The sequence below is a fragment of the Dendropsophus ebraccatus genome, chromosome 2, assembly GCF_027789765.1.
Source record: "Dendropsophus ebraccatus isolate aDenEbr1 chromosome 2, aDenEbr1.pat, whole genome shotgun sequence".
Taxonomy (NCBI): Eukaryota; Metazoa; Chordata; class Amphibia; order Anura; family Hylidae; genus Dendropsophus; species Dendropsophus ebraccatus.
In genome coordinates this window covers 56,283,893-56,308,923 of record NC_091455.1, presented here as the reverse complement: position 1 = coordinate 56,308,923, position 25,031 = coordinate 56,283,893, and the positions used below count along the sequence as shown (strand labels likewise).

General features: G+C 44.4%; 1 protein-coding gene across 5 annotated transcripts in view; it reads left to right on the top strand.

Annotated features, from left to right (window-relative positions):
- Positions 1-25,031, top strand: part of RP1 (RP1 axonemal microtubule associated) — a 313,669-nt gene that overhangs the window by 160,662 nt on the left and 127,976 nt on the right. For 4 of the 5 annotated variants that reach the window (XM_069957581.1, XM_069957583.1, XM_069957584.1 and 1 more), the window contains exons 32-36: positions 9,720-9,895; positions 18,981-19,200; positions 21,806-21,978; positions 22,768-22,987; positions 23,965-24,131. In XM_069957581.1, the coding sequence (XP_069813682.1) occupies positions 9,720-9,895; positions 18,981-19,200; positions 21,806-21,978; positions 22,768-22,987; positions 23,965-24,131 (956 nt within the window). The remainder of the gene's footprint in view (positions 1-9,719; positions 9,896-18,980; positions 19,201-21,805; positions 21,979-22,767; positions 22,988-23,964; positions 24,132-25,031) is intronic. The other variant, XM_069957582.1, reaches the window with a different exon arrangement.

The following is a 25,031-nucleotide window of genomic DNA, read 5'->3' as shown; positions in this document are numbered from 1 at the left end:
TGAAGAATTGTAGTGCAATAAGGCATTGTACATTTTATATCCAATATTCTTATATAACCCCCTGATTTATGTCCATTATATGTATTCCATGTTATACAGCCCAATCCAATGCAGAAACGGCACACAGGTGAATAAGAACAGTAATGGTGCACAATGGCACTTCCTAGAATGGATTTTCATACATAAGAAATGTGCACAGCAGATAGCATGATTTATATTGTCTATGTAATTGATATTTGCTGATTTATTTTCCGAGTGTATTTTTATGAGCAGAAATATCTGAATTCCTACTTGGAAATGTCGGAGTAAATCATTGTGCTACATTCCATTTCACCACTATACAACTTACTAGAATGTTCTAATAACATAATCCTTGGAATTAGGCGTACGTATGGTGGTCAACATGTCAGTGGAAGCAAATGAGGGGAAAGCTATATCTAAAAAGGAAAAAAAAAAGTGTTGATTTCCTCTGAAAAACAAGAATTTTTGTGCAATCTGTCTGTAATATTTCAACTGCTAATTTATTAGTATTTCAGTATTTTATAGCAGCTTTTTGCTAGGACTTATTCCCATTTGACCACGTATAAACTTTGAAATTTAAGGTTCTTATGATTTATCTATCTCAAGTGCAATGAATCCTTCCTTTGGCTCACAGACATATTATAAAAGCTGTACTGAGAATTTATTTGTCGAGGTGTAACCCTGTACCAGTACAGAAAACGTCCATTTTTTGGATGTTTTTTTTAGAAATAACATGAAGGTAGTGTAGTACTGTGTATGGTATTCCAAAAATTTATCGAAAAGATATTACCCTCCAATCCAAAGCGGGAATTTGTTGTGAGAATCTATAGTGGGAGCCTAATGGGGTCTGTTCACACATGGTAGACTTGTTGCAGAAAATCCATGTGCTTGTCACAAAAATCCACCCATTTAGATGAATGGAACCCGTCCTAGATTGCAGAGTGTAAATATATCCTTACATGTCCAAAAGAAGAAATGGAAACGGATCATGATAATAACAATCCTCATTAGAATAGTTGCACGCATTAGACTCCTTAGTAAATGTTCCACTATATGGGCCAGTTCACACTGAGCAAGATCGTCGGAATTCTGCCGCGGAATCCCGCCGTGCTCAGTGTGCTGCAGAGAGTGAATGGAGAGGGCACGCACTCGTCCGCTGCCGCCGCTCTCCGCTCAAAGGAGTAACATGTTAGTCCTTTGAGCGGAGAGGAGAGGGAGCGAACGAGCGTGCGCCCTCTCCATTCACTTACAGCAGCACAGTGAGCACGGCGGGATTCCGCAGCAGAAATCTCAGCCGCGGAACACCAGCCAGACCACTGTTTTTAGAGAACAGCTGTGGTCAGTAACCTAGATAACAAGCTGTCAACAATGGGTGGAAAGAGCAGCATATCAGGAGAAGGAGATAAGTTTGATAAATAAATCTATTTACAAAAAAATATTTAATTTGGCGAGCCGCACAAGATTAATTATATTATTTGAGATAGGAATAACCCTTAAAAGTGTCACTGTCCTTATAACTTTCAAAATATAAATCAACAGTAGATGTGATTTACATTCATTTTTTGTTGTTGTTGTTGTTATCATGCTGTAAAACAAAGCTGTACTTACCAGAAATCCAGGTCCAGTCTCCTGAAGGCAGGTTGGTTGTAAAAAACAGACTATGTTCACACAACGTTTTCTATGCTCCGTTTAAAATGACGTCCTTCATTTTGGGTCTAAGATTACGGACGTCATTAATCTGTCTGGCTTAATTGAAAAGTCCATTGAATTTAATAGTCAAAAGGGAGAAAGAATGGTGACAAAAGAAAACTGTGTTAAAAACAACTAAAAAAAAGTCGGCTGTTTGCAAAAGACGTCCGAAAATAATCATGTTCATTGTTTTGACGTCCGCGGCAAAATCGTCCGTTATTCCATACATTGTGTGCACTGGCCGTCCGTCTTTCCATTGACTTTGATGCATTGCCATTGCAGTCAGTTAAATCGCTGCAAAAACATACGTTATTTTCAATTTCAAAATCGGCCGCTTTTCCTCTATTTTTGACGTTGTGTGAACATAGCCTAACACAGGAATTCCGTCCAGTACAGAGTGTTACGGCTCAATGTGTTCATCAATCACATGACTACCTTCCTGTTTTCTGACTGTCTCCTGTTTTCTTACTTTGAGAAAAAAAAAAAAGGATGTATACTGCAAACTTGCTTTATATCACATCTACTGTTAATTTAGATTTAGAAAGTTATAACTTAAGTGACACTTTAAGCCAGGGGTGGGGAACCTCTGGCCCGCGGGCCGCATCCGGCCCCTGAGACCTCCCGATGCGGCCCGCGGCTCCCCTGTGACACGCGCCGCACTGGAGGGGAAGGATCCGACGAACACAGCATCCTCCGGTGTCTGTGATAGCTGCAAGGAAAATGCTGTCTGTGCCGACTCCTTCCCCACTAGAGCGGCGCGCGTCTTCCGTCTCCTGCAGGCCGCGCACGATGACGTCATTTCATCGTGCCGCCTGCAGGAGAATATGGGCACAGGCTAGAGGGGAGAGAAGATGACCTGGACAGCGTGGGAGCGGAGGAAAGGTGAGTGGGATGTTTATTTTTTTTATTTGGGGGTTAACTAGGCTACCAGGGGCATGACTGATGGGGGTTAACTAGGCTACCAGGGGCATGACTGATGGGGGTTAACTAGGCTACCAGGGACATGACTGGGGGGGTTAACTAGGCTACCAGGGACATGACTGGGGGGATTAACTAGGCTACCAGGGACATGACTGGGGGTGGGGGTTAACTAGGCTACCAGGGACATGACTGGGGGTGGGGGTTAACTAGGCTACCAGGGACATGACTGGGGGGGGGGGGGGGGGGGGGTAACTAGGCTACCAGGGACATGACTGGGGAGTTAACTAGACTACAAGGGACGTGCACTGGGGGTTAACTACAATAGCAGTGGATCTAGGGGAACAATACTTTGCCTTGCCCCGGGTGCTGCGAATCCACGCTACTAACTTCCGCACATGGTATGCGGCCCTCGAATGATTTTATTAATGCCCGACCGGCCCTTGACATGGAAAAGGTTCCCCACCCCTGCTTTAAGCAATAAAATATATACTGTTTAAATTGCAAGTGTAAATTAGTAATTATTTAAAAATATAAAACAGACTGGCCATGTTTGAGCATGAATTATGCAATTTCCAGTGTTGCTTCACACAGCTACTGTATGTGCTGACAGAGACAATATTGAGTTTTTGTAAAACCTAATTCAGCATTAGTCATGGAACGATCATGGCTATGCTGTGTGAACAGTCATTGTAAGACAGCAAAAAGAGACCCTGCATGTCCCTATTATGTGGCACAATACCTCCCCATAAGTATAGCACCTTGTCACTTGTCTTCTCAGAGTGTGCGTCATCCTCTCATGTGATGATGTGAAGTAGTTGCATAGGTAACAATATACATGATAATAACCTCATTGTATGCATGGACAATATAAGCTGGTCATGCAGTCTTAATAGAAGACTGGTGGGAAGGCTTGTCACAGAAACACGGGATATGTAGGCACATCCTCGTATTCCTGGTGGACACAGCAGGTGTTTAAAGCTTCCACATGATATGTAGTAAAAGAGACTTATAAGCTCCATTTTGACCAAAGAACACCCCTTTATGCTCTAGCTGTGTTGCACCTCGCTGTAAGGAAGTTCACACTCCCAACTGTCTGACTGATATACTCTTCAAAGAACAACTTACAGTAGCTGAAAATCCCAGCACATAGTGTAGGTGTATTATATCTTTACCTATGTTGGAGCAGCAGCGAACATACAATTCTTCAGGTGTGTCCTGCTCCCATTTACATAATCAATTCTCTTCACCAAGTAGCATAACAGTGTTACCATCAAATGCAGCCTTAACCCTTTGATGACCAGGCCAATTTTAATTTTTGCCCTTTCGTTTTTCTTCCTCATGTCTAAAAGGCCATAGCGCTTGCATTTTTTTCACCTGCAGACCCACAATACTAAATGTACTTTGCAATAACAGGCCTAATTTTTCCATAAAATATGCTGGGAAAATGAGAAAAAATTGTTTGTGCTGTGAAATTGAAAAAAAAAAAATATATATATTTTTTTTTCATTTCAGGTGGTTTTATGTTCACGCCATTCACCCTATGGTTAAACTGGAGTGTTTTCTATCTACAATTTTTCCGGTTTGATGTGAACTAAAATCTTTAATCTTGCGAGATCAGGAATACTAAAATTTAAAAGGTCAGGCCGCACGCACCGATAGCTAATATGCTTATTTTTTTTTATCTATATTAATTTACAAAATGGGAAGGGTAGGGGGTGATTTAAACTTTTATTATTGGATAGGATTTTTTTTAACACTGTAACTTGAAGTCCTGTGAGTGACGTCCATGATCACTACCCTGATCTCTCATAGAGATCTATGTAGTATATATGTACTGCATTTGTTTGTTTTGACAGCTGCATTTAAATGGTTAATTAGCGCGGCACGGCGATCGGCCCACGCCCGCTAATAGCCACTGTCCTTAGCTGCTGATAGCAGCCGGGAGCCATGAAGTTTAGAGAGGTGTCATGGCATGACCCCTCTCGGAACCCACTTGGTGGCACCATGATGTAAGCCTATGTCATAGTTCGTCAAGGGGTTACAGAGGTACTACAGCAAAAAAAAAAAAATATTTTAAATTATCTGGTGCCAGAAAGTGCCAGAGATTTGGAATTTACTTTTATGTAATAATCTCCAGTCTTCCAGGACTTAACAGCTGCTATATGTGCTGCAGGAAGTGGTATATTCCTTCCAGTCTGACATAATGCTCTCTGCTGTCACCTCTGTCCATTTCACCATGTCAGAAACTCCCAAGAAACAGTATTCTAAACTACACTCCTCTCACCATTGGCATTTAGTGGTAATTGGTTCTGCAACCATATAGCATCAGGAATGTAGTTGAACCATGGCACACAAAAAGTTCAGGTGAAAAGGATATTCATTTATTTATTAATATATAGTGCATGGTGAAAAACAGAATCTTTGTTCCAACCAGAAAATGTAAGGAAAGGTTTATGAGACTGTAAATCTTGTATGGCAACGTGACCTTCTTCAGGCCGTAGGGTCTCTGGGCATACTGAAATAGGAGTCCACTCTGTCTATGGCTTTAAAGGGGTACTCCAGCAGGGGGGGGAGGGGCACTTCTTTGCTGGGTACTCCAGCGGCTGGTCCCGAATCGCGGCGCTACGGTTCCGGTTCCCGGCCGCTTCCGGGTGTCTGACGCGGGCCCGAGACGTGGCGTCTCAGGTCCGCTCAGCCACTCAGTGAAGGAGGCGGGATCTGTTTCAAGTCCACTCAGATTCCGCCTCTGTCACTGAGTGGCTGAACGGACCTGAGACGTCACGTCTCGGGCCCGCATCAGACACCCAGAAGCGGCCGGGGACCGGAGCACCGCAATGCGGGACCCGCCGCTCGGACCAGGGAGGTGAGTGGACGTCTTTACCCTCAGCCACCACCTCCCCGATCCCAAAAAGTGCCCCCCCCCCGCTGGAGTACCCCTTTAATTACCAGATTAGGATTCAAGGGATAGGACATGTGTGACATATAAACATATAAAGGAGCTGGTGGAAGCTCTGTATATCCCTCATGGTAGTGATAGTCACTAGTGATTGAACTGAGGCTCCACAGAAGTCTACACAATAGTCTTTCTATTGTTAATATAACAATATAGACAGAAGCAAAAGAAAGACTTAAAACCAGTCGAACACGAAAATAATCCTGCTGGGAGACCAGAAATATAATAAAGCTGTTCTGTTTGGAATAATTGACTTGTTCTCAACATAAAAATTATCCGTTTTAGTAATTGCGTAAAGTCGCGGTCGCTCTGTTGTCGTATGCTTTCTCTGTGATTTTTCTTTTATTATTTGTCCAGTTAGAAATGAAGACTCTCCTACTTGTTATTGTCTGCAGCATTGTCTATATAGTGAAGTAGTAAAAGGGTCACTGCTGGTTTATTAAAGAAATTAAATTTCAGCTACATTGGCATTGGTATTATTAGCCCTTGGATGTCTCTGTTTACTATAGGCGTGACATTGATGGGAATAGGGAACGTCAGTATATTTCAGGAAATCACTATAAAAAAATCTGGTTAGCACTGTAGCCTTGCAGCGCTGGAGTCCTAGGATCGAATCCCACCAAGGGCAACATCTGCAAAGAGTTTGTATGTTCTCTCTGTGTTTGTGTGGGTTTCCACCCACACCCAAAACATATTGTGGTCTACCCCTGGTGTGATGTTATATCGGAGGAGCGGCCGGTCACTTAATAGGTGTTGTAGTGTGACACCACTTCTATGTTGTATGGCTGAGATACAGTCGGACCTTGAGGTGTTAACTCGTGACGCTAGTGCCTGGTGGGCACACAGGTTTGATGGCACGCCTGCTTTTATTTTATAACACCGGTTGTACCCTTTTCCCCTGTGGTCAGTGTCCTGCCGTACTGCTACCGGGTCCCTTGGGTTACTATCACGAATAGCCAGAGTGGTATAGTGACCCTCCAGGATGATAGGACCCGCCACCCACAGAAAGGGGAAATGTCCCAAGGTTGCGATGTGTGCTGTGTTGGTGGGTTGCGAATAATCAGTCTTTTGAATATAGTTGAGCCGGTTTACTTCTTGTAAATGTGCAGCAGGTAATACAGCTTGACAAAGTTTCCAATAAATATTGACATGACAATACGACGACCAGATCTGTAATAGAAGTGCAGTGTAGGATATAGTTGTGTTGGTTGAGTTGTGTTGAGTAATACAAGAGGCAGAGTAGCAGAGAGGAGGATGCCGTGAGAGTCTCAACCCATGTAGTACTGTGCTCTGCCGGGATGTTGGAGGATGAAGTAGAATACTTAGAAGAAGAACAATATTAAGAATACCTGTGCCTGTGTATTGACCTTTGACTTGAGTCTTCACACCACCTTATGCCCACTAGACTCGGCTGAACCTTCCTAATGGGTGATACAGGACCCAGACATTGTTACCTAGGATGAGCGGAATGCTGAGGGTTCCCTGCTGACACCGGCGCTGCGAGACAGAGTTCTTTGGCTTATCGTAACTTTGCTCTGTCCGGGTCAGTTCCTTGCTCTGTGGCTCTATTGCGGATACTGTCCTGCTCTGTGACTCTCCTAGTCCCCAGCGTGGTGTGAGGTTGTCTCTATCTTGTCCTCTCTTAAGAGGAGTTTAACTGTACATAGTGCTGTGCATAATTGCTTGAGATTCTGGTCACACACAAAAACAATAATCGTTTGTAACCCTTCAGCTTTGCAGTTCCCATATACACATACATAACATAGCAACATCTAGTGGCAAACTTTAGTACTACTTTTATCACAATAAGAATACAATAAGTACAGACCTTTGTGAAGGGTGTATATAACTGCAACACCCCTAGTGGGACACCACAATACACATAGGTGAATTTAGATTGTGAGCCCTAATGGGGACAGGGAGCAATAACTGGCAAAACTGTGTAAAGTGCTGCAGAATGTGTGTGCACTATACAAATAAAAGCATTATTATTATGTGACCTGCCTCTCTTCAATAAATGATGGAGCCTCCTGGGCAGGGGTGGGTCAATATTCGTGATCAAGGGAAATGTTTCAGAAAGCAGCCCCCTGCCAGCACCCTCAGCTCTGAAAGGAGTTTCCCAATAACAAAACTTAGCCCCCTAGCTGCATATTATTATTATTATTGTAACATACAGTCCTGTAGTTATGTCTATGACAAAAATTATAGAAAGATATAATATACTGAATATAATTCAGTAAAGCCTCTGACAGTGTTTTAGGGCATAACATAAAATATATATAAAAAAAAAAAAAAAAACAACATAAAATGCAGTGGAAAATGTCTTAAGACCAGTGCTTTACGTGCCAGTCTTAACTTTCATGCTGCCTGAGCCATGAGTCATCAGGGCACCCCCCCCCACCCCACCCCGCCCCATCAGCCTTAATTGGCTATAAAGAGAGATTAATCAATCAAAGCCGATTGGGCAGACAAAGCTTCCAGGCACATCCAAAATGAATTGTGTTTCACGCAGCAGGAAAGTGATGACAGGGTACCTATAAAGTACACTGGAGTAAGATGCACCAAATGAATAAAGTGACACAATCCTCCTAATAAATTTCCTACTTTTCGACTTCAACTATGAGCTTGAGTAGATTTCCCTTTCCCTTTCTGCTAAGCCCTGCCCATTTTTTTCTTTTTTTAAAGTGTTCTAGGTGGGGTGAAAATTAAACTTTATGTGCCAGAAAACTGATATATGAGCATAATAATTTCCCCCATTAATGTGAGAATACTCAACAAGAAATGACAACTGACTATTATTAAAAACCCACACGGGGTAAACACATTGCAATCTATTAACTGTGAGCCATGGTGAAATTTAGAGTGTCAAAAAGATTTCATATATTTCATATTGAAGGGGTTTTTCAAGCTTAATTGGAGCCAAGGAGCTATCCACAGATCAGGTCATCAGTCACTGATCACTGGGATGCTGACACCCTTGATCAGCTGTTCAGTGACTGCACTACACAGTAAACGGGGTCGGGACCAGTTGTCTCCAGTCACTGCATAGTGGCCAGACCTGGTTACTGCAGCTCAGCTCTGGTTCACTTGAAGGGGAGCTGAGCTGCTGATACATTTCACCACTGGTACACAGTGAATGAGGACAACAGTTTCTGGCCCCATTCATTTTGTAGTGAAGGCACGGAACAGCTGATCGGAGGGACTGCTGGGGGTCATCACCCCACCAATCAGAAAACCCCTTAAATTTTCTATTATAAAGTTATAGTAAGGCCTTGTACACACAGCTGTTTTATGTATTATGTGTGTTGTTATACTGCACTTAAAGATCTATAAGGTTTAGGCTATGTCTTTGTTTAGGTGAAAAACAACAGTTTTTTGATAATGAAGACTATGTTATAATTTACAGCTGTCATTATAAAATAACGGCCAGCAATTATAAGACACTACTATAGGCTATGTCTATGTATGCCTTCAATATGGTACAATCTGTGAGAATACAGAAAGCAAATGTATATTTTACTGCATGTCATATTATGGCGAAAGAGTTCTGCAAAGAGGCACCATGTGGATCAGACATGTGATAAGTGTGTCTTTTTTATATATGTTTCAAAAAATACCCTACCCAAAATATAATAAGGCCATGTTCCCACTCTGAAAGAGACCCGGTAGGGTCACGGAACAGCCGGTGTCAGAAAAGATCATCCCTGCAGCTCCGGCCGGATGATGTTTACCGCTGCTGAATTCGGATGTGGGAGCATCAGTGCACACCTGCATCCGAAATCCCCGCTGCACACAATGGAGCGTGCGGTTGGAGCCACACACTCCATTGTGTGAACTGACAGGGTTTTCTGTGGCCGCTATTTCTTGCAGTGCCGCTAGGGATCCACACATGGTATACACTCCGGCCGGGATTCCATAGAAGGCAACACTACTTAAGCTACATAGTAATTGCCGTTGCAAATGAGCAACAACGGCTGTGATTATTACATAGCTTACGTACTGTGAACATAGCCTAAGAATGTTCACATAATATATGACAAATAGTAAAAAAATCACTTTTCCTTTAAACAGAAAAGGATCCATCAGTCACCAAATATCTGCCAACTATTATACTGCTCACATTCAATGCTTTTAGTTTTAGGGAAACTTTGGAATATACGGATAACCACGGCAAATGATTCCTTACTGAACGATGAGATGAACGTTAATGTCGTTATTTACGGATCAGAAGGGAAAACAAATGGCTTTTTTCTTCTTCCGCAAAAGTCTGAGATACGTTATTTCTTTCCTGGCTCAAGAGATGAGTTTCTGGTAAGTAACATTATGTGGGAACATACTCTTTGTGCCATTGGTGGTGATATTGAGCAGACTTTGATTTTACTGCTCTTGATGGAACCCCGCTCAGGCCCCTCTGCTTTAGGCTACATCAGTATATATATATATATATATATATATATATATATATATATATATATATACACACTCACCGGCCACTTTATTAGGTACACCATGCTAGTAACGCGTGGTCTTCTGCTGCTGTAGCCCATCTGCCTCAAAGTTCGACGTACTGTGCGTTCAGAGATGCTCTTCTGCCTACCTTGGCTGTAACGGTTGGCTATTTGAGTCACTGTTGCCTTTCTATCAGCTCGAACCAGTCTGCCCATTCTCCTCTGACCTCTGGCATCAACAAGGCATTTCCGCCCACAGAACTGCCGCTCACTGGATGTTTTTTCTTTTTCGGACCATTCTCTGTAAACCCTAGAGATGGTTGTGCGTGAAAATCCCAGTAGATCAGCAGTTTCTGAAATACTCAGACCAGCCCTTCTGGCACCAACAACCATGCCACGTTCAAAGGCACTCAAATCACCTTTCTTCCCCATACTGATGCTCGGTTTGAACTGCAGGAGATTGTCTTGACCATGTCTACATGCCTAAATGCACTGAGTTGCCGCCATGTGATTGGCTGATTAGAAATTAAGTGGTAACGTGCAGTTGGACAGGTGTACCTAATGAAGTGGCCGGTGAGTGTGTATATATATATATATATAGCTATATCGTAAATGCTGTATAGTCATCTGTTTCTAGGAGACTGCTACAAGCTTAGACCAATAAGCTAAGATGACAAATGTACCAAAAAGGAAAATCAGGTGGTCTGAAATACATGAGTTTTCCGTTTTCCCTGTACAAATTACCATACATTCACTTAATATGTTAGTGGCCTTTTAATAGCATTATGGTGTATATTGATCGCACACACATTGATTTGCTGTAGTATAAGTTACTGCATACTGCTTGCATTCACTTTCCACATGTTCTCGAATTACATTATATTAATCCTTTGGCTTGACACGGGCATGCTCCGTATAAAAGATTGCTTAACTGAATGTTTCCTCGGTGTGTTCGCTATCTTAAAGGAGAAAGCCGAGCGCATTATATCAGTTACATTTTATAGCATTAAAGGGATATTCCCCCCAAGATGTAATGTAATGCCCCCAAACCTAGCTGGTCTTACTCACCAAGTCCCCCTGAGTATTTTGAGACATCTCCCATCTTTCTAGCTGCTGCCATTCCTGAGTTACAACTTTTTCTAAAACATGGTCTATATCCAAGATAGGAAACTACATTTCCCATCATGCAATGCTTCTGCCTGATGATGGTGAAGTAGCAGAGCTGAGACAATGAAGGAGATGATGACAGTGTAGCAGAGCTGAGATGACGGTGTCGGTGTAGCAAAGCTGAGTTGTAAGTGACGGCGTAGCAGAGCTGAGTTGGCGGGGACGCCGGTGTAGCAGAGCTGAGTTGGGGATGCCGGTGTAGCAGAGCTGAGTTGGCGGGAATGCGGGCGATTGTGAGGGGCGGAGCTTGTCACGGGGGCAGAGCTAGTCATGGGCGATCGTGGGGGCGGAGCTAGTCACAGGCCATTGCAAGGGGCGGAGCCAGTCGCGGGCGATTGCGGGGGGCGGAGCCTGCTGTGGGCGATCGCGGGGGCAGAGCTTGCCGGGGGGGGGGGTGCCGCGGGTTGTGGGGTGGGGGGCTGTGTGCTGCGGGTGAGTGATGGACACAGCCCTGAGGCTCTGGACACAGGGGGTGAGCTCTGGGCTGGGGGTGACCCGATGGCTGCTGTTAGAGAGGGATGCAGTCACAGCTGCGCTCATCACTGTCTCGCTCTCTAACAGCAGCCACCCCATCAGTGTTCTCAGTCACTTCACTGTGCTGGGGCTGAGGACACGTGATGCCGTCTCGGAGGGTCGGGGCCAGGAGCAGGGAGCGTGTCGGGTTGGACTGAGGTCTGATGATTCTATGCAATCCGTTGGGGGTGAATGCAGCTGGATAACAGCAAAACTGTGCAGAATCCGTAATAACTTTATATTGGAAAGATGGAAAGCTACGGGTGGGCAGCGTATTAATGCAAAAATAATTTTGGGGGGAATACCCCTTTAAGAACATTAATAGTCTGATAAAGTCTGGAATGGGTCTAGCTGAAAGAACTTTTGTTATATAATTGGAAACTATAAATTAGCTGCAGGTATTATATTCTTTATTGACTCATTAAGCAGTTACTTTTATTGCAGACCACTCTGGATATAATTCCTATATGATATTCACCGTATGAAAAGCAGTTGCGTCCAGCTCAACAGTGTTAAACAGTAGGAACTTGGCTGAGGCCCAAAATACAACTTAAAGGGGTAATTCAATTAAAGACATTTATACCATATGGACAGCTTGTGGTATAAATGTCTGGAACCCCTATGGGGCACCCTGCTTCTCTGGCACTTCAGAGAGAAATCTACCGTTTATATGTGCTGGTTCTTTCCCCTGTAATTTATAGAAGTTGTAGAAACACAAACATGTTTTTCAACTCCTATTAAATACAATAAAGAGACATATACATGCACAGTCTCATCTCTGCCTTGTTGGATACCTATCAGGCATAGCCTGAGACTGGCAACCCAGAGGAAGGGGAGATGGCACAACAGGGAACAAATCTGTCAGTAATAAGCCACAGACACAAAATCACTTTACAAAAATTCTTCCAACTGTATTCACCAGTTGTATCATATAAATCAAGTTTTCCCAATAAAGAAATAGAAAAACACCCATGCGTGCAGACTTGTGTTACAGCTTTGTCTTCACATTCTGGAGCTGCATCTATCCACCACTTGGTCCCAGGAGTTGCAGCCATGTGATGCATCTGTCACACAATATTTCAGGGGACCCCTTTGTCAGGTGGTGCTAGGGTACCTGAAACCTGTAGTCTTTTCACTAGTCTGTGTTGTCCTAAGTCCCATCTGACTCTCTTCCTGAAGCCGTTCCTGGCTGGATAGCTCCCAGCTTGAATAAAAGTCTTTGGTCACAAACAATGCTACAGTTCCCTTTTGTGGGGTGCAGGTTTAAATATCCTTCGGCTTGGCAGCCACACTGCCCCAGGTCCAGCTGAAAGGTCACTGGAGTCCTAAGGTAATGCTCTGGGGCTTTTGTCCAGCTTATGCTGGGTTTACACGGAGCGATAATTTGCCCAATCAAACGATTAACAATTTCTAAGTAACGATTTTTCTTTTCTAACGATCAGCGTTTAGATGGAACGATATATCGTACAGAAAATTCGTTTTCCGATTGCTTAAGCCGATCTCGCACATAGGTAAAATCAGTGAACGACTGTTTACACGGAACGATGGGCGAATTTTTTTGCGAACGACGATTTAGAACAAGTTAAAAGATCAAAATGAACGATTTCTCGCTCGTCGTTCGATCGTTCGCTGCGTTTACACGTACGATTGTCGTTCGAATTCGATCGTTATCGTGCAAATTCGCACGGTAATCGTTCCGTGTAAACTCAGCATTAGGTTGCATTTACACAGAAAGATTATCTGACAGATTATCTGCCAATGATTTTAAGCCAAAGCCCGAAACAGACTATAAACAGGGATCAGGTCATAAAGGAAAGCCTGAGATTTCTCCTCTTTTCAAATCCATTCCTGGCTTTGGCGTCAAATCTTTGGCAGATAATCTGTCAGATAATCTTTCTGTGTAAATGGGCCTTTATCCCCAAAGGTTACATGTGACTTTCCTACCACAGCTTATGGTACGTTTACACGAAGCGATAATTGGCCCGATCGTACGATTAACGATGTCGGAGTAACGATTTTTTTTTCATAACGATCAGCGTTTAGACGGTACGATATATCGTATGGAAAAATCGTTTTGCGATCGCGCGCCCGCAGCCCGGCCCGCCCGCTGCCCGGCCCCCCGCTCGCAGCCCGGCCTCCCGCTCATCCGCAGCCCCTGTGCCGGCTCGATCGCCTCCCCCGCCGCTCTCATCGCCACCCCACCCCTCTCATCGCCACCCCCGCCGCTCTCATCGCCACCCGCCGCCGCTCCGGTCACCCCCCCCCACCGCTGCCGCTCCGATCGCCACCCCCGCCGCCGCTCCGGTCGCCCCCCTCCCCCCCGCCGCTCCGATCGCCACCCCCCCGCCGCCGTCGCCACTCCGATCGCCTCCGCCGGCCCATGGTCATACCTGCTCTGCGCAGCAGGTCTTCAGCCATCCCCGACTCCGCTCTTCAGTGCACTGATTGGCTGAACAGGGGAGCCGGGAATTTCAAACGGCTCCCTTTCAGCCAATCAGTGCTCCTCTTCAGCACTGATTGGCTGAAGAGGAGCCGTTTGAAATTCCCGACTCCCCTCTTCAGCCAATCAGTGCTGCCTTGCATTGATTGGCTGAAGAGGAGCCGTTTGAAATTCCCGGCTCCCCTCTTCAGCCAATCAGTGCTTCCTTGCATTGATTGGCTGAAGAGGGGAGCCGGGAATTTCAAACAGCTCCTCTTCAGCCAATCAGTGCTGAAGAGGAGCACTGATTGGCTGAAGAGGAGCCGTTTGAAATTCCCGGCTCACCTCTTCAGCCAATCAGTGCACTGAAGAGCGGAGCCGGGGATGGCTGAAGACCTGCTGCGCGGGGGCGATCGGGGCGGCGACGGCGGGGGGGGTGGCGACCGGAGCGGCGGAGGCGGGTGGCGATTGGATCGGCGGAGGTAGTGATGGGAGCGGCGGGTGGCGATCAGAGCGGCGGTGGGGTAGCGATCGGAGCGGCGGCGGGGGTGGGGGGGGGCGACCGGAGCGGCGGGTGGTGATCAGAGCGGCGTCGGCGGCGATCGAGCCGGCGCAGGGGGCTGCGGATGAGCGGGGGGCCGGGCGGCGGGCGGGGCTGCGGGCGGACTATCGCGCGACGACTGTTTACACGGAACGATCTGTGAATTTTTTGCGAACGACGAAAGACGATTTGATGACATGTTGAAAGATCAAAACGGACGATTGCTCGTTCGTCGTTTGATCGTTGGCTGCGTTTACACGTACGATTATCGTTCAATTTCAATCGTTATCGCGCAAATTCGCCCGATAATTGTTACGTGTAAACGCACCATTAGTCTTTCCCACCGCTCTCAGCTGGGACCAGGTTGAGATGATGATCAGGGCTCTGATCTTACTAGGAGCAGGCATTTCCCCCATCTATCCTTGATATCTGACTAATGCTGTGTTTACACGAAACGATAATTGGCCCGATCGTACGATTAACGATGTCGGAGTATCGGTTTTTTTTCATAACGATCAGCGTTTAGACAGTACGATATATCTTACGGAAAATCTGTTTTGCGATCGCTTTGCGATCGCTTAAGCCTATCTCACACATTTGTTAAATCGGCGAACGACTGTTCACACGGAAAGATCTGCGAATTTTGGGCGAACGATCAACAACGTGCGCTCCCGTGCGCTCCGATCTGACCGCAGCCCCCGCCGACACTCACCACAGGCTGGAGGGCAAAGGGAGATGCTGGCTGACTGCGCAGGAGCCCGGCGGGGTACAGTAGTTAGTGAGTGGTGAGGGGGGGGGGGAGGGGGGGTTGCTAGTGTGGGGCGGCCGCCTGAGGCATACCACAGAGACCACAGAAACGGCCCTGCTGGACCATACCCAGCCACAGGTCTGTAGGTATCCCAGTGGAACACAGCATGAGTATATGCCATATAAATCTCGGACAGGAATGACATTGATGAACTACTGTATGCTATGCCTTATACAACTCCTGAGGGTGTGGGACATGACAGATATTCAAAGAGCACAGAAGAGCAGATCTAATGCTGCGTTTACACGGAGCGAATATCGTTCGAATTTGCACGATAGTGATCGCATTTGAGCGATAATCGTTCTGTGTAAACACAGCGAATGATCAAGCGACGAGCGAGAAATCGTTCCTTTTGATCGCTCAACAAGTTCTCAAATCGTCGTTGGTCGTTCGCAAAAAATTCGCAGATCGTTCCATGTAAACAGTCTTTTAATGATGTAACCTATGTGTGAGATAGGCTTAAACGATCGCAAAACGATTTTTACGTACGATATATCGTTTAGTCTAATTGCTGATCGTTATGAAAAACACATCGTTCATTCGAAATCGTGCGATCGGGCGAATTATCGCTCCGTGTAAAATAACTCTCACACATGTAGCTGGACGATACCCAGCCACAGGTCTGTAGGTATCCCAGTGGAACACAGCATGAGTAGATGCCATATATATCTCGGACAGAAATAACTTTGATGAACTATGCTATGCTTTGTGCAGGTCCTGAGGGTGCACCAAAGAGCAGATCTAATGGTGCGTTTACACAGGCAGATTTATCTGACCAATTTTGGAAGCCAAAGTCAGGAATGGACTTGAAAAGACAGGGAATCTCAGTCTTTCCTTTATGACCTGCACCCTGTTAATAGTCAGGGAGGGCGAAAACGGCGCAGCCTAGTGGCAGCCGTACATGACTGGGTGGGCAGTAAGGGGTTAACAGTGACAAGGGTGGGGGGGAAGAGCAGGAGAGAGGTTATGGGGAGTTCAGGACATGGTGGCTAAAGGGGGTTGCTAGGTGAGAGCCAATGGGGGTGGTTAGAATAGCTTGGGGAGGGAGGGGGCTAACTAGGGGTAGGAAGTGAGGAGAGAGGAACTTACCATTCTTCTGAAGTGACAGGACCTGAGACGCCCGCCCGCCCTTATTGATACTTGGCCGGTGGGTGGTTGGCCTGGGGTTTCGTGATGCCTTACTTGTCGCGGCAGCTGGCGGAGGGGGGGGTCATCGATGGCTCGGACTGAGGGGGTTATCAGGAGGCCCTGTGGAGGAATGGGGAATCCCCGTGTCTATCTGGCAACTAGTTGGAGTACGGAATGTGGTTACTACTTGGGTGGGGTGATATGGTGATGGGCAGTACGTGACAGATTTGTCAACCCTGAGTCGGTGCGTAGCGACTGGGGATCATTATTTTACCCGTACTGCCATTTATGCCATTATGACCTCCTCGGGATATCAGTGTTATGGTTATGATAATGGGTTGGTTATAGATTTTTATATGTAATGTGTTTATTACAGAGTTGGTATATATATTATTATTATTATTATTATTACTGTTATTTAATAATAAATAGGCTGCTGTGGCCATTATTCCAATTCTATATAGTGTCCGGTGTTTTATTATAAGGGGTATAAGAGGGGGAAGGAAGGGAAGTGTGTTTAAGGTATTATTCCCTACCCCGTAATCTGCAATACCCGGGTCATGTTCCTGGCTTTGGTTTCAAAAATCTGTCAGATAAATCTCTGTGTAAATGCACCATTATGCTGGGTTTACACGGAACGATTATCGTGCGAATTTGCACGATAATGATCGTATTCGAACGATAATCGTACGTGTAAACGCGGCGAACGATCGAACAACGAGCGAGAAATCATTCATTTTGATCTTTTAACAGGTTCCTAAATCGTCGTTCACAAAAAATTTGCCCATCGTTACGTGTAAACCATCGTCGCGCGGTAGTCCGCCTGCCGCCCGGCCCCCCGCTCGCAGCCCGGCCCCCCCTGCTCATCCGCAGCCCCTTGCGCCGGCTCGATCGCCACCCCCGTGGCCGCCGCCGCTCCGATCGCCACCCCCGCCGCCACTCCGATCACCACCCCCGCCGCTGCGATCGTCCCCTCCGCTCCGATCGCCCCTGCCGGCCTGGCCGCGACCATACTTTACCTGCTCCGCGTAGCAGGTCTTCCACATCCCCGGCTCCCCTCTTCAGTGCACTGATTGGCTGAAGAGGGGAGCCGGGAATTTCAAACGGCTCCTCTTCAGCCAATCAGTCCTGCCGTGCATTGATTGGCTGAAAAGGGGAGTCGGGAATTTCAAACGGCTCCCCTTCAGCCAATCAGTGCTGAAGAGGAGCACTGATTGGCTGAAGAGGAGCCGTTTGAAATTCTCGGCTCATCTCTTCAGCCAATCAATGCGCTAAAGAGGGGAGCCGGGGATTTAAAGACCTGCTACGCAGAGCAGGTAACGTATGTTCGTGGCCTGGGCGGCGGGGGCTATTGGAGCGGCGGCGGCGATCGGAGCGGCAACGGCGGGGGTGGCGATCGGAGCGGCAGCGGGGGTTGCGATCGGAGCGGCAGCGGGGGGGTGATCGGAGCGGCGGGGGTGGTGATCGGAGCGGCAGGGGTGGCGATCAGGGCAGTGGGGGTGGCAAACGGGGCGGCGCAGGGGGCTGCGGTTGAGTGGGGGGGGCGGGCTGCGGGTGGGCCGGGCTGCGGGCGCGCGATCGCAAAACGATTTTTCCATACGATATATCGTACCATCTAAACGCTGATCGTTATAAAAAAAATCGTTACTTCGAAATTGTTAATCGTGCGATCGGGCCAATAATCGCCTCGTGTAAACTTAGCATTAGTCTCACACCAGCCCCTTGACGCTGCACTATAATATCAGTATGCGTTGGATGTCTTACTGACATTAACAATCATGCCTGTGTTCTATGGCCATGCAGAACAGTATTGCAGGCTGAAAGATTTATACCCCTCCTCTAGATGGCCACAACTTAGAGACATGTTTTTATTTTCTAGTTCTGGATCAAGGCTGTTGTAAGTATCGAGAAAAGCTGAGAAGAATTCTGAGACTATTGGTCTTTTAGGTTTCTATACTTGTCAAACCATGGGTGAAGTAAACAGTGACCAATTGTAAACTTTTTGCCTAGGGGTCAATATATGACTAGATTTAGCAAGGAGAGCTGACGGACCAATAGAAAAACAATCCCAGTTCACCATTGAACACAATAGAGTGTGAAGCCAGAGCCGCACATTCCATTGTGTGACCTGTAAGGGATGTGCGTCCGCTATTCAATGATTCATCGCTGTTGTTGCAAATCGGCAACAACGGCTGTAATTATTAGGAAACTTACGTTGTGTGCACATAGCCAAATACTGTATATACCAGTGAGAATTTTATATCTTGATTGACACTTGTTATTTGTAAATAATGTGATATTTAATTGTATTTGTTTTTACAATTTTGAATTTTGTTCACTCAGTTTTAATGCATTTTATGCGACTGAAACAGGTAAAAGTCAAAGATGTTGGAGAGATCTATAAGATCCGCATTGTCTGTGATCACTTACCCACTGCACCAGGATGGCACTTGGAAAACATTCATATGGTAGAAGAAGAATCCAGACAGGAGGTGCAGTTTGACTGTAACTGTTGGATGTTTGCGGATACTAAAGAGGAGCAAGTAATAGAAGAATTCCAGGTGTCCAGTAACCGACAAGAACCGATACGCGGTAAGTAGAAATGAGGCTGCATGAAATGTTTAGATATTACCTGAATTATTGTCAAAATATAATGAAATATATGGATAGGTACATATGCATAAAGATTAGGTAAGCTTCTTTAGTGTTAGGCTAGGTTCACACTGTGTTTTTGCAATCCGTTTTTTTCATCCGTTTTTCGCTGAAAAAAGGATGAAAAAAAACGGATGCATTTGTGTGCATCCATTTTGATCTGTTTTTCCATTGACTTCCTTGTAAAAAAAAAATGGATCAAAACGGATCCGTGTTTTTTTTTTGCGGACACAAAAGTTGTGTCAGCTACGTTTTGATCCGTTTTTTTACAATGGAAGTCAATGGAAAAACGGATCAAAATGGATGCACACAAATGCATCCGTTTTTTTCATCCGTGTTTTGCAAAAAAAACGGATGAAACAAACGGATTGAAAAAACGCAGTGTGAACATAGCCTTAGCTGTATACAGTCAGCATGCTCTCTTTATGTCTCATGTGGGGTGTTTGCAGTTGTGTTTGGATTTCAATTTGCTATAAATATGATTGGAAGAAAAAAATAAGTGAACTCTTACCTTTTTGGTCACAAGAAGGCTGTGTTCCAGCACTGTAGCTTTGTCCTTTACACCAGATTTGGTGGTTAGTGGCTGAAACAATACCCACATTATTCTGATAGTTATTGTGATCCTAATTTAGAATTTAGGAGGTGAAAAAAACTTTAAGGCTTAGTTCCTACTACAGGAACGGGCCATCATTTTACTGCAAAGCCGTCCATCTTTTCTATCTTAGGGCTGCAAATAGTAAGCATGATAATTTTTTATGGCCGTCATTATCAATAGACAAACGTTACTTTACTCAAAAATCCTGTATTGGGAATATAACTTCAAAATGTAATTGAGCTGGAACAACAGTGTCTTACAGACAAGCAGCTGAATAGCCCTTCTTTTGCTATGCATATATTAAAGGGGTATTCCACTCAAACATAACTTTTGATACAGTATGTTGTTGGCCATGCTGAGACTAACAATTCATTCTATACGGTTGTGCTCAAAAGTTTGCATACCCCGGCAGAATTACTTGCTTTCTTGTCCTTTTTTCAGAGAATATGAATGATAACGCAAAACTTTTTTCCACTCCTGGTCAGTGGTTGGGTGAAACCATTTATTGTCAAACTACTGTGTTTTCTCTTTATAAGTCATAATGACAACCAAAAACATCCAAATGACCCTGATCAAAAGTTTACATACCCCAGTTCTTAATACCATTCCTGGGCTGTCTTGTCTCCCCAGAGTGGTTCAATGATGTTGAGGTCAGAAGACTGAGATGGCCTCTCCAGAACCTTCACTTTGTTCTGCTGTAGCCAATGATAGGTCAACTCGGCCTTGTATTTTGGCATGTTGGAATGTACAAGTACGTCCCATGCACAGCCTCCAGGCTGATGAATGCAAATTTGCCTCCAGTATTTTCTGATAACATGCCGCATTCATCTTTCCTTCAATTTTGACCAAGTTTCCTGTGCCTTTGTAGCTCACACATCCTTTCATCATAGGCCTTGTCTCTTTAAATGTAACATTTATGTTTGGGGCCAAAAAAGTTTGATTTTGGTCTCATCACTCCCAATAACCTTTGAGGCTTGTCTCTGTGCTGTTCAGTGTATTGTAGGTGAGACACTTGGCATTTGCGCAGTAATGGCTTACTTCTGGCGACTCGACCATGCAGCCCATTTTTATTCAAGTGCCTCCTTATTGTGCATCTTGAAACAGCCACACCGCTAGTTTTCAGAGAGTCCTGTATGTCAGCTGATGTTATTTGTGGGTTTTTCTTTGCACCCTGAACAATTTTCCTGGTAGTTGTGGACAAAATTTTTGTTGGTCTACCTGACTGTGGTTTGGTTTGTACAGATCCCCAGATTTTCCATTTGTTAATCACACTTTGAACACTGCTGACTGACATTATGAATTCCTTCGATATCTTTTTTTACCCCTTTCCTGTTTTATACAGTTCAACTACCATGAACAACTGGAAATACAATTGGCTAATTTTGCATACAATTTAGTGTATTAAAAACTGGATACTAAAATGCGTCAAGCCCAAAAAAGAAATTGCTGGTATTTTTGTGGCTCTGTTTTAGGGCAAAAAAACCCACCACAAGGCCATGTTCTCACGTTGTAAGAGACCAGCCGGGTCACGGAATGGCCGGTGTCTGAGAAGGTCATCCCGGTATCGGCCGGATGATCTTCACTACCTCTGAATTTGGAATGCGGGCGCTTCCGTGCCCGCATCCGAATTTAATTTTCAATCAGATATCTATCCCATAAGACCCCAGAGGAATGTTCAGCTCTGGCTGCATCTTATCTCTCCCAGAACAATGGGGTCAGTTTCATCCTCTGTCAGTGGTTGGTGGGGAGAGCCCCACACCTTTTAAGGTGTATGGGGATCTTGTGTTTTTCTTGGTCTGTCCCATTTATATTGTACAGTATGTAACAATTTGTACACATGGTTTTAAAACATTTTTATAGAATAAAGTCCAACAGACTTTGTAAAACTGACTTTACCGACACTGTTATTAAATGACATGTATATATAATGGTCATATCCCATGCTATTAGTTTCAGGAAAACTTTGGAATATACAGATAACCACAGCAAATGATTCCATGCTGAGTAATGAAATGAAAGTTAATGTCATTATTTACGGATCAGAAGGGAAAACAAATGGCTTCAGTCTTCCACAGAAGTCTGAGATCCGGTATTTCTTTCCTGGCTCCAGAGATGAGTTTTTGGTAAGTATATAAAGATCTGAAAAGCATAAGATTATGATACTTTAAGAGTATTGGACCCAGAGGAGAAATGGAATAATTGTCTCTGGCAGCCAATGAAGTTAGATTTATTTAGTGTCCCTATAGTCATTACAGTCATTGGCGCTGGCTTTATACTTTTTGTACTATTCCATAATTTCTTACGCAGTAAATTGAAAAAAAAAAATCCCACATACCACCCCGAAGGACATAACTTAGGCTTCTGTTGAGTCAATGTAGCCTATGGTTACATTTGGAGCTGCATATATATGTGCCCTATGCATACTTTTAATATAGTCAGCCCCTATTGCTTGGGGTGACATCACTATATATAGCTTTACTTTAAAAGGAAACTATCAGCAAGTTCGTGCAAACCTTCATACCTCATTTTCCCGTCATCAATCTTATTTCCTTGGTTGGTCCTGCCATTTTCAATAATTTTAATCGAACAGAAATATGAAAATTAGCTAGGGAGCTAGGCACACTAGGGGTGTTCTTCCCCCCCCCCCCCATAGTCCCATTTGGCCTGCCCTCCTCTTTTGATCAGGCCTACCGGACTACAATTGAATATGCGTAGGTAGGTAGGCGTGAACGAAGGAGGCGACATATGGGCCGAACTGTACTGGGGGTTTTTAAAGTGAAAAAATGGCCATTTTTGCTAAGGAATAAATAATGATCATGATAATTTTTTTCACTTTTAAACTGGTGTGTGAACATAGTTTTAGACTGAATTGTCCTCACTTAATTTCAATGCATTTTATACAAATGAAACAGGTAACAATAAAAGATGTTGGCGAGATCTATAAGATCCGCATTGTCTGTGATCACTTACCCACTGCACCAGGATGGCATTTGGAAAACATTCATATGGTAGAAGAAGAATCCAGACAGGAGGTGCAGTTTGACTGTAACTGTTGGATCTTTGCGGATACTGAAGAGGAAAAAGTAATAAAAGAATTCCAGGTGTCCAGTGATCAACGAGAACGTATCCCTGGTAAATATAAGTGAGACTGCATGAAATCTTTAGTTATTACCTGGACTATTGTCAAAATATTATGCAATATGAAATATATGTATATAAACATGTATAAAGAGTAGGCGGTTACAAGAAGCTTAGCTGTGTCCTTCAAGCTGGATTTGAAGGTAATTATTCACATGCTGGACCAGATCTACTATTGCAAATTTGCACATTAAACTGGCTTACGTGACTTGCCCCATCATTGGTTATACGTTTTAGACACCTTTTGGGGGGGGGGGGGAGTTAATTTCTGCACCCGTCGTATATATCGGCAAAAATTTGGGCAGGAGGCATTGCAAGGTGAAGAAGAGGCGTGGTCTCTTCCTACACCTGGTTTAAATTATGGCAATGTGGATGGGGGGCCTTGATACTGTAAATCTCCCCCTTTCTGTCTCTCTCAGCAAGAGGCCTGGCAGAAAGGCACAAGGGTTCTCGTGAAAGGATACATACCCTTCTAATGTTTGGTCTAAACTTAGACTAGACAATCTAAAAATGTGCTACATCAAATGTGCAGCATATAAGCTTGTGGACAACTGCTTATAGAGTAAGATTCTGACCTTCCATTGGTGTGTAGCCATCTGGATTTTGCACTCATTTGCCCACTAAAGTTTTGCCTCTATTTTCTTTAGACAGAAATGGTGCTTGTGCTACTCCATCCATGCCAAGCATCAGCCGTGCTATTGGACATGCTAGTTTACGCACTGTTGTATATGGTTGCAGATTGCTTAGCATACACTGCCTATTCAACCATTCTTGGCATCCTTCTCTGATCCCCTTTGTCGAGTTGTTTATATACACAGGATCCCCTTTTGCCGGACATTTCGCTGTACTCCAGCGACACTTATCTAATTTCCATACCAGGAACATTCCATCATAAAAGGGCAGGTTCCTCTAATAAAGTGGCCGTTCAGGCTACTCTATCTAATCTTCATATCCCACTTTGTTGGTTTTAGAAAAAAATTGGAATATACAGATAACCACAGCAAATGATTCCTTACTGTGCAATGAGATGGACGTTAATGTCGTTATTTACGGATCAGATGGGAAAACAAATGGCTTTTTTCTTCCTCAAAAGTCTGAGATCCGATATTTCTTTCCTGGCTCTAGAGATGAGTTTCTGGTAAGTAGAAGAGTATGATGCTGAAAAATACCAGTGGGCACAGGATACACGTGAATGACCATAGTGACCTCTTAGGATGATAGAGCAAATGTATTGTTACTCTAACACTTTTCTTGCACTATGAATAAAACACAGCAGATGCAAAAAAAAATCTAACAAAAGACATTTTGTACTACAAGATGCTGCTCATAGAAGTCCATGTAGAGGGTATGAGGAGGGTAGTGGCTAGTGGGAGACAGGGTTAGGCTCCATCAGCTTATAGTAAGTGATATGTGTCACCCAGTGTTGCTCTATAATGTCCTCCATCCTACCGCTTCTGAAGTGTCAACAGTCAATGGGGGCCAAGGCAAAACATATATGCTAAAATGCTAAATGCTCATCTGTTCACACACACATTGGAGTTTCATTGCAGTACTGTCACAGTACTGCTGTGTTTAGTGTTGTTGTCACAGAAATGATGCAGTATTGCAATGGAACTGCAATGTGTGATTACAGCCAAAACTGTGTTTCTATGTTAAGTATTATACAGTGGTGCCTTGCATAATTTGTTCCGGGACCATGCTTGAAATCCAAATCCAAATCAAGGCAAATTTTCCCATAAGAAATCATTGAAATGCAGAGAATTGGTTCCCCACCTCAAAAATGACTTTTTTTTGTTATTCTGAATAACATGTAAAACAAATGAAGCAAACATTCAGAAACAGCTGTAAAATATAGCAATCAGCATGTGGAGTATAATGTATAGTAAGGGCATAAACCTGAAAAAACAGCAGCAGTTTGTAGTTACAGGATGGAACTGCAGATCCCCATAATGTAGTAGTGTAGTAGTGTAGTACAACAGGCTAGAATAGAGAAGCAGGGCTGCTGTCAGAGGTCTGTGTGGTCACATGACAGCAATGG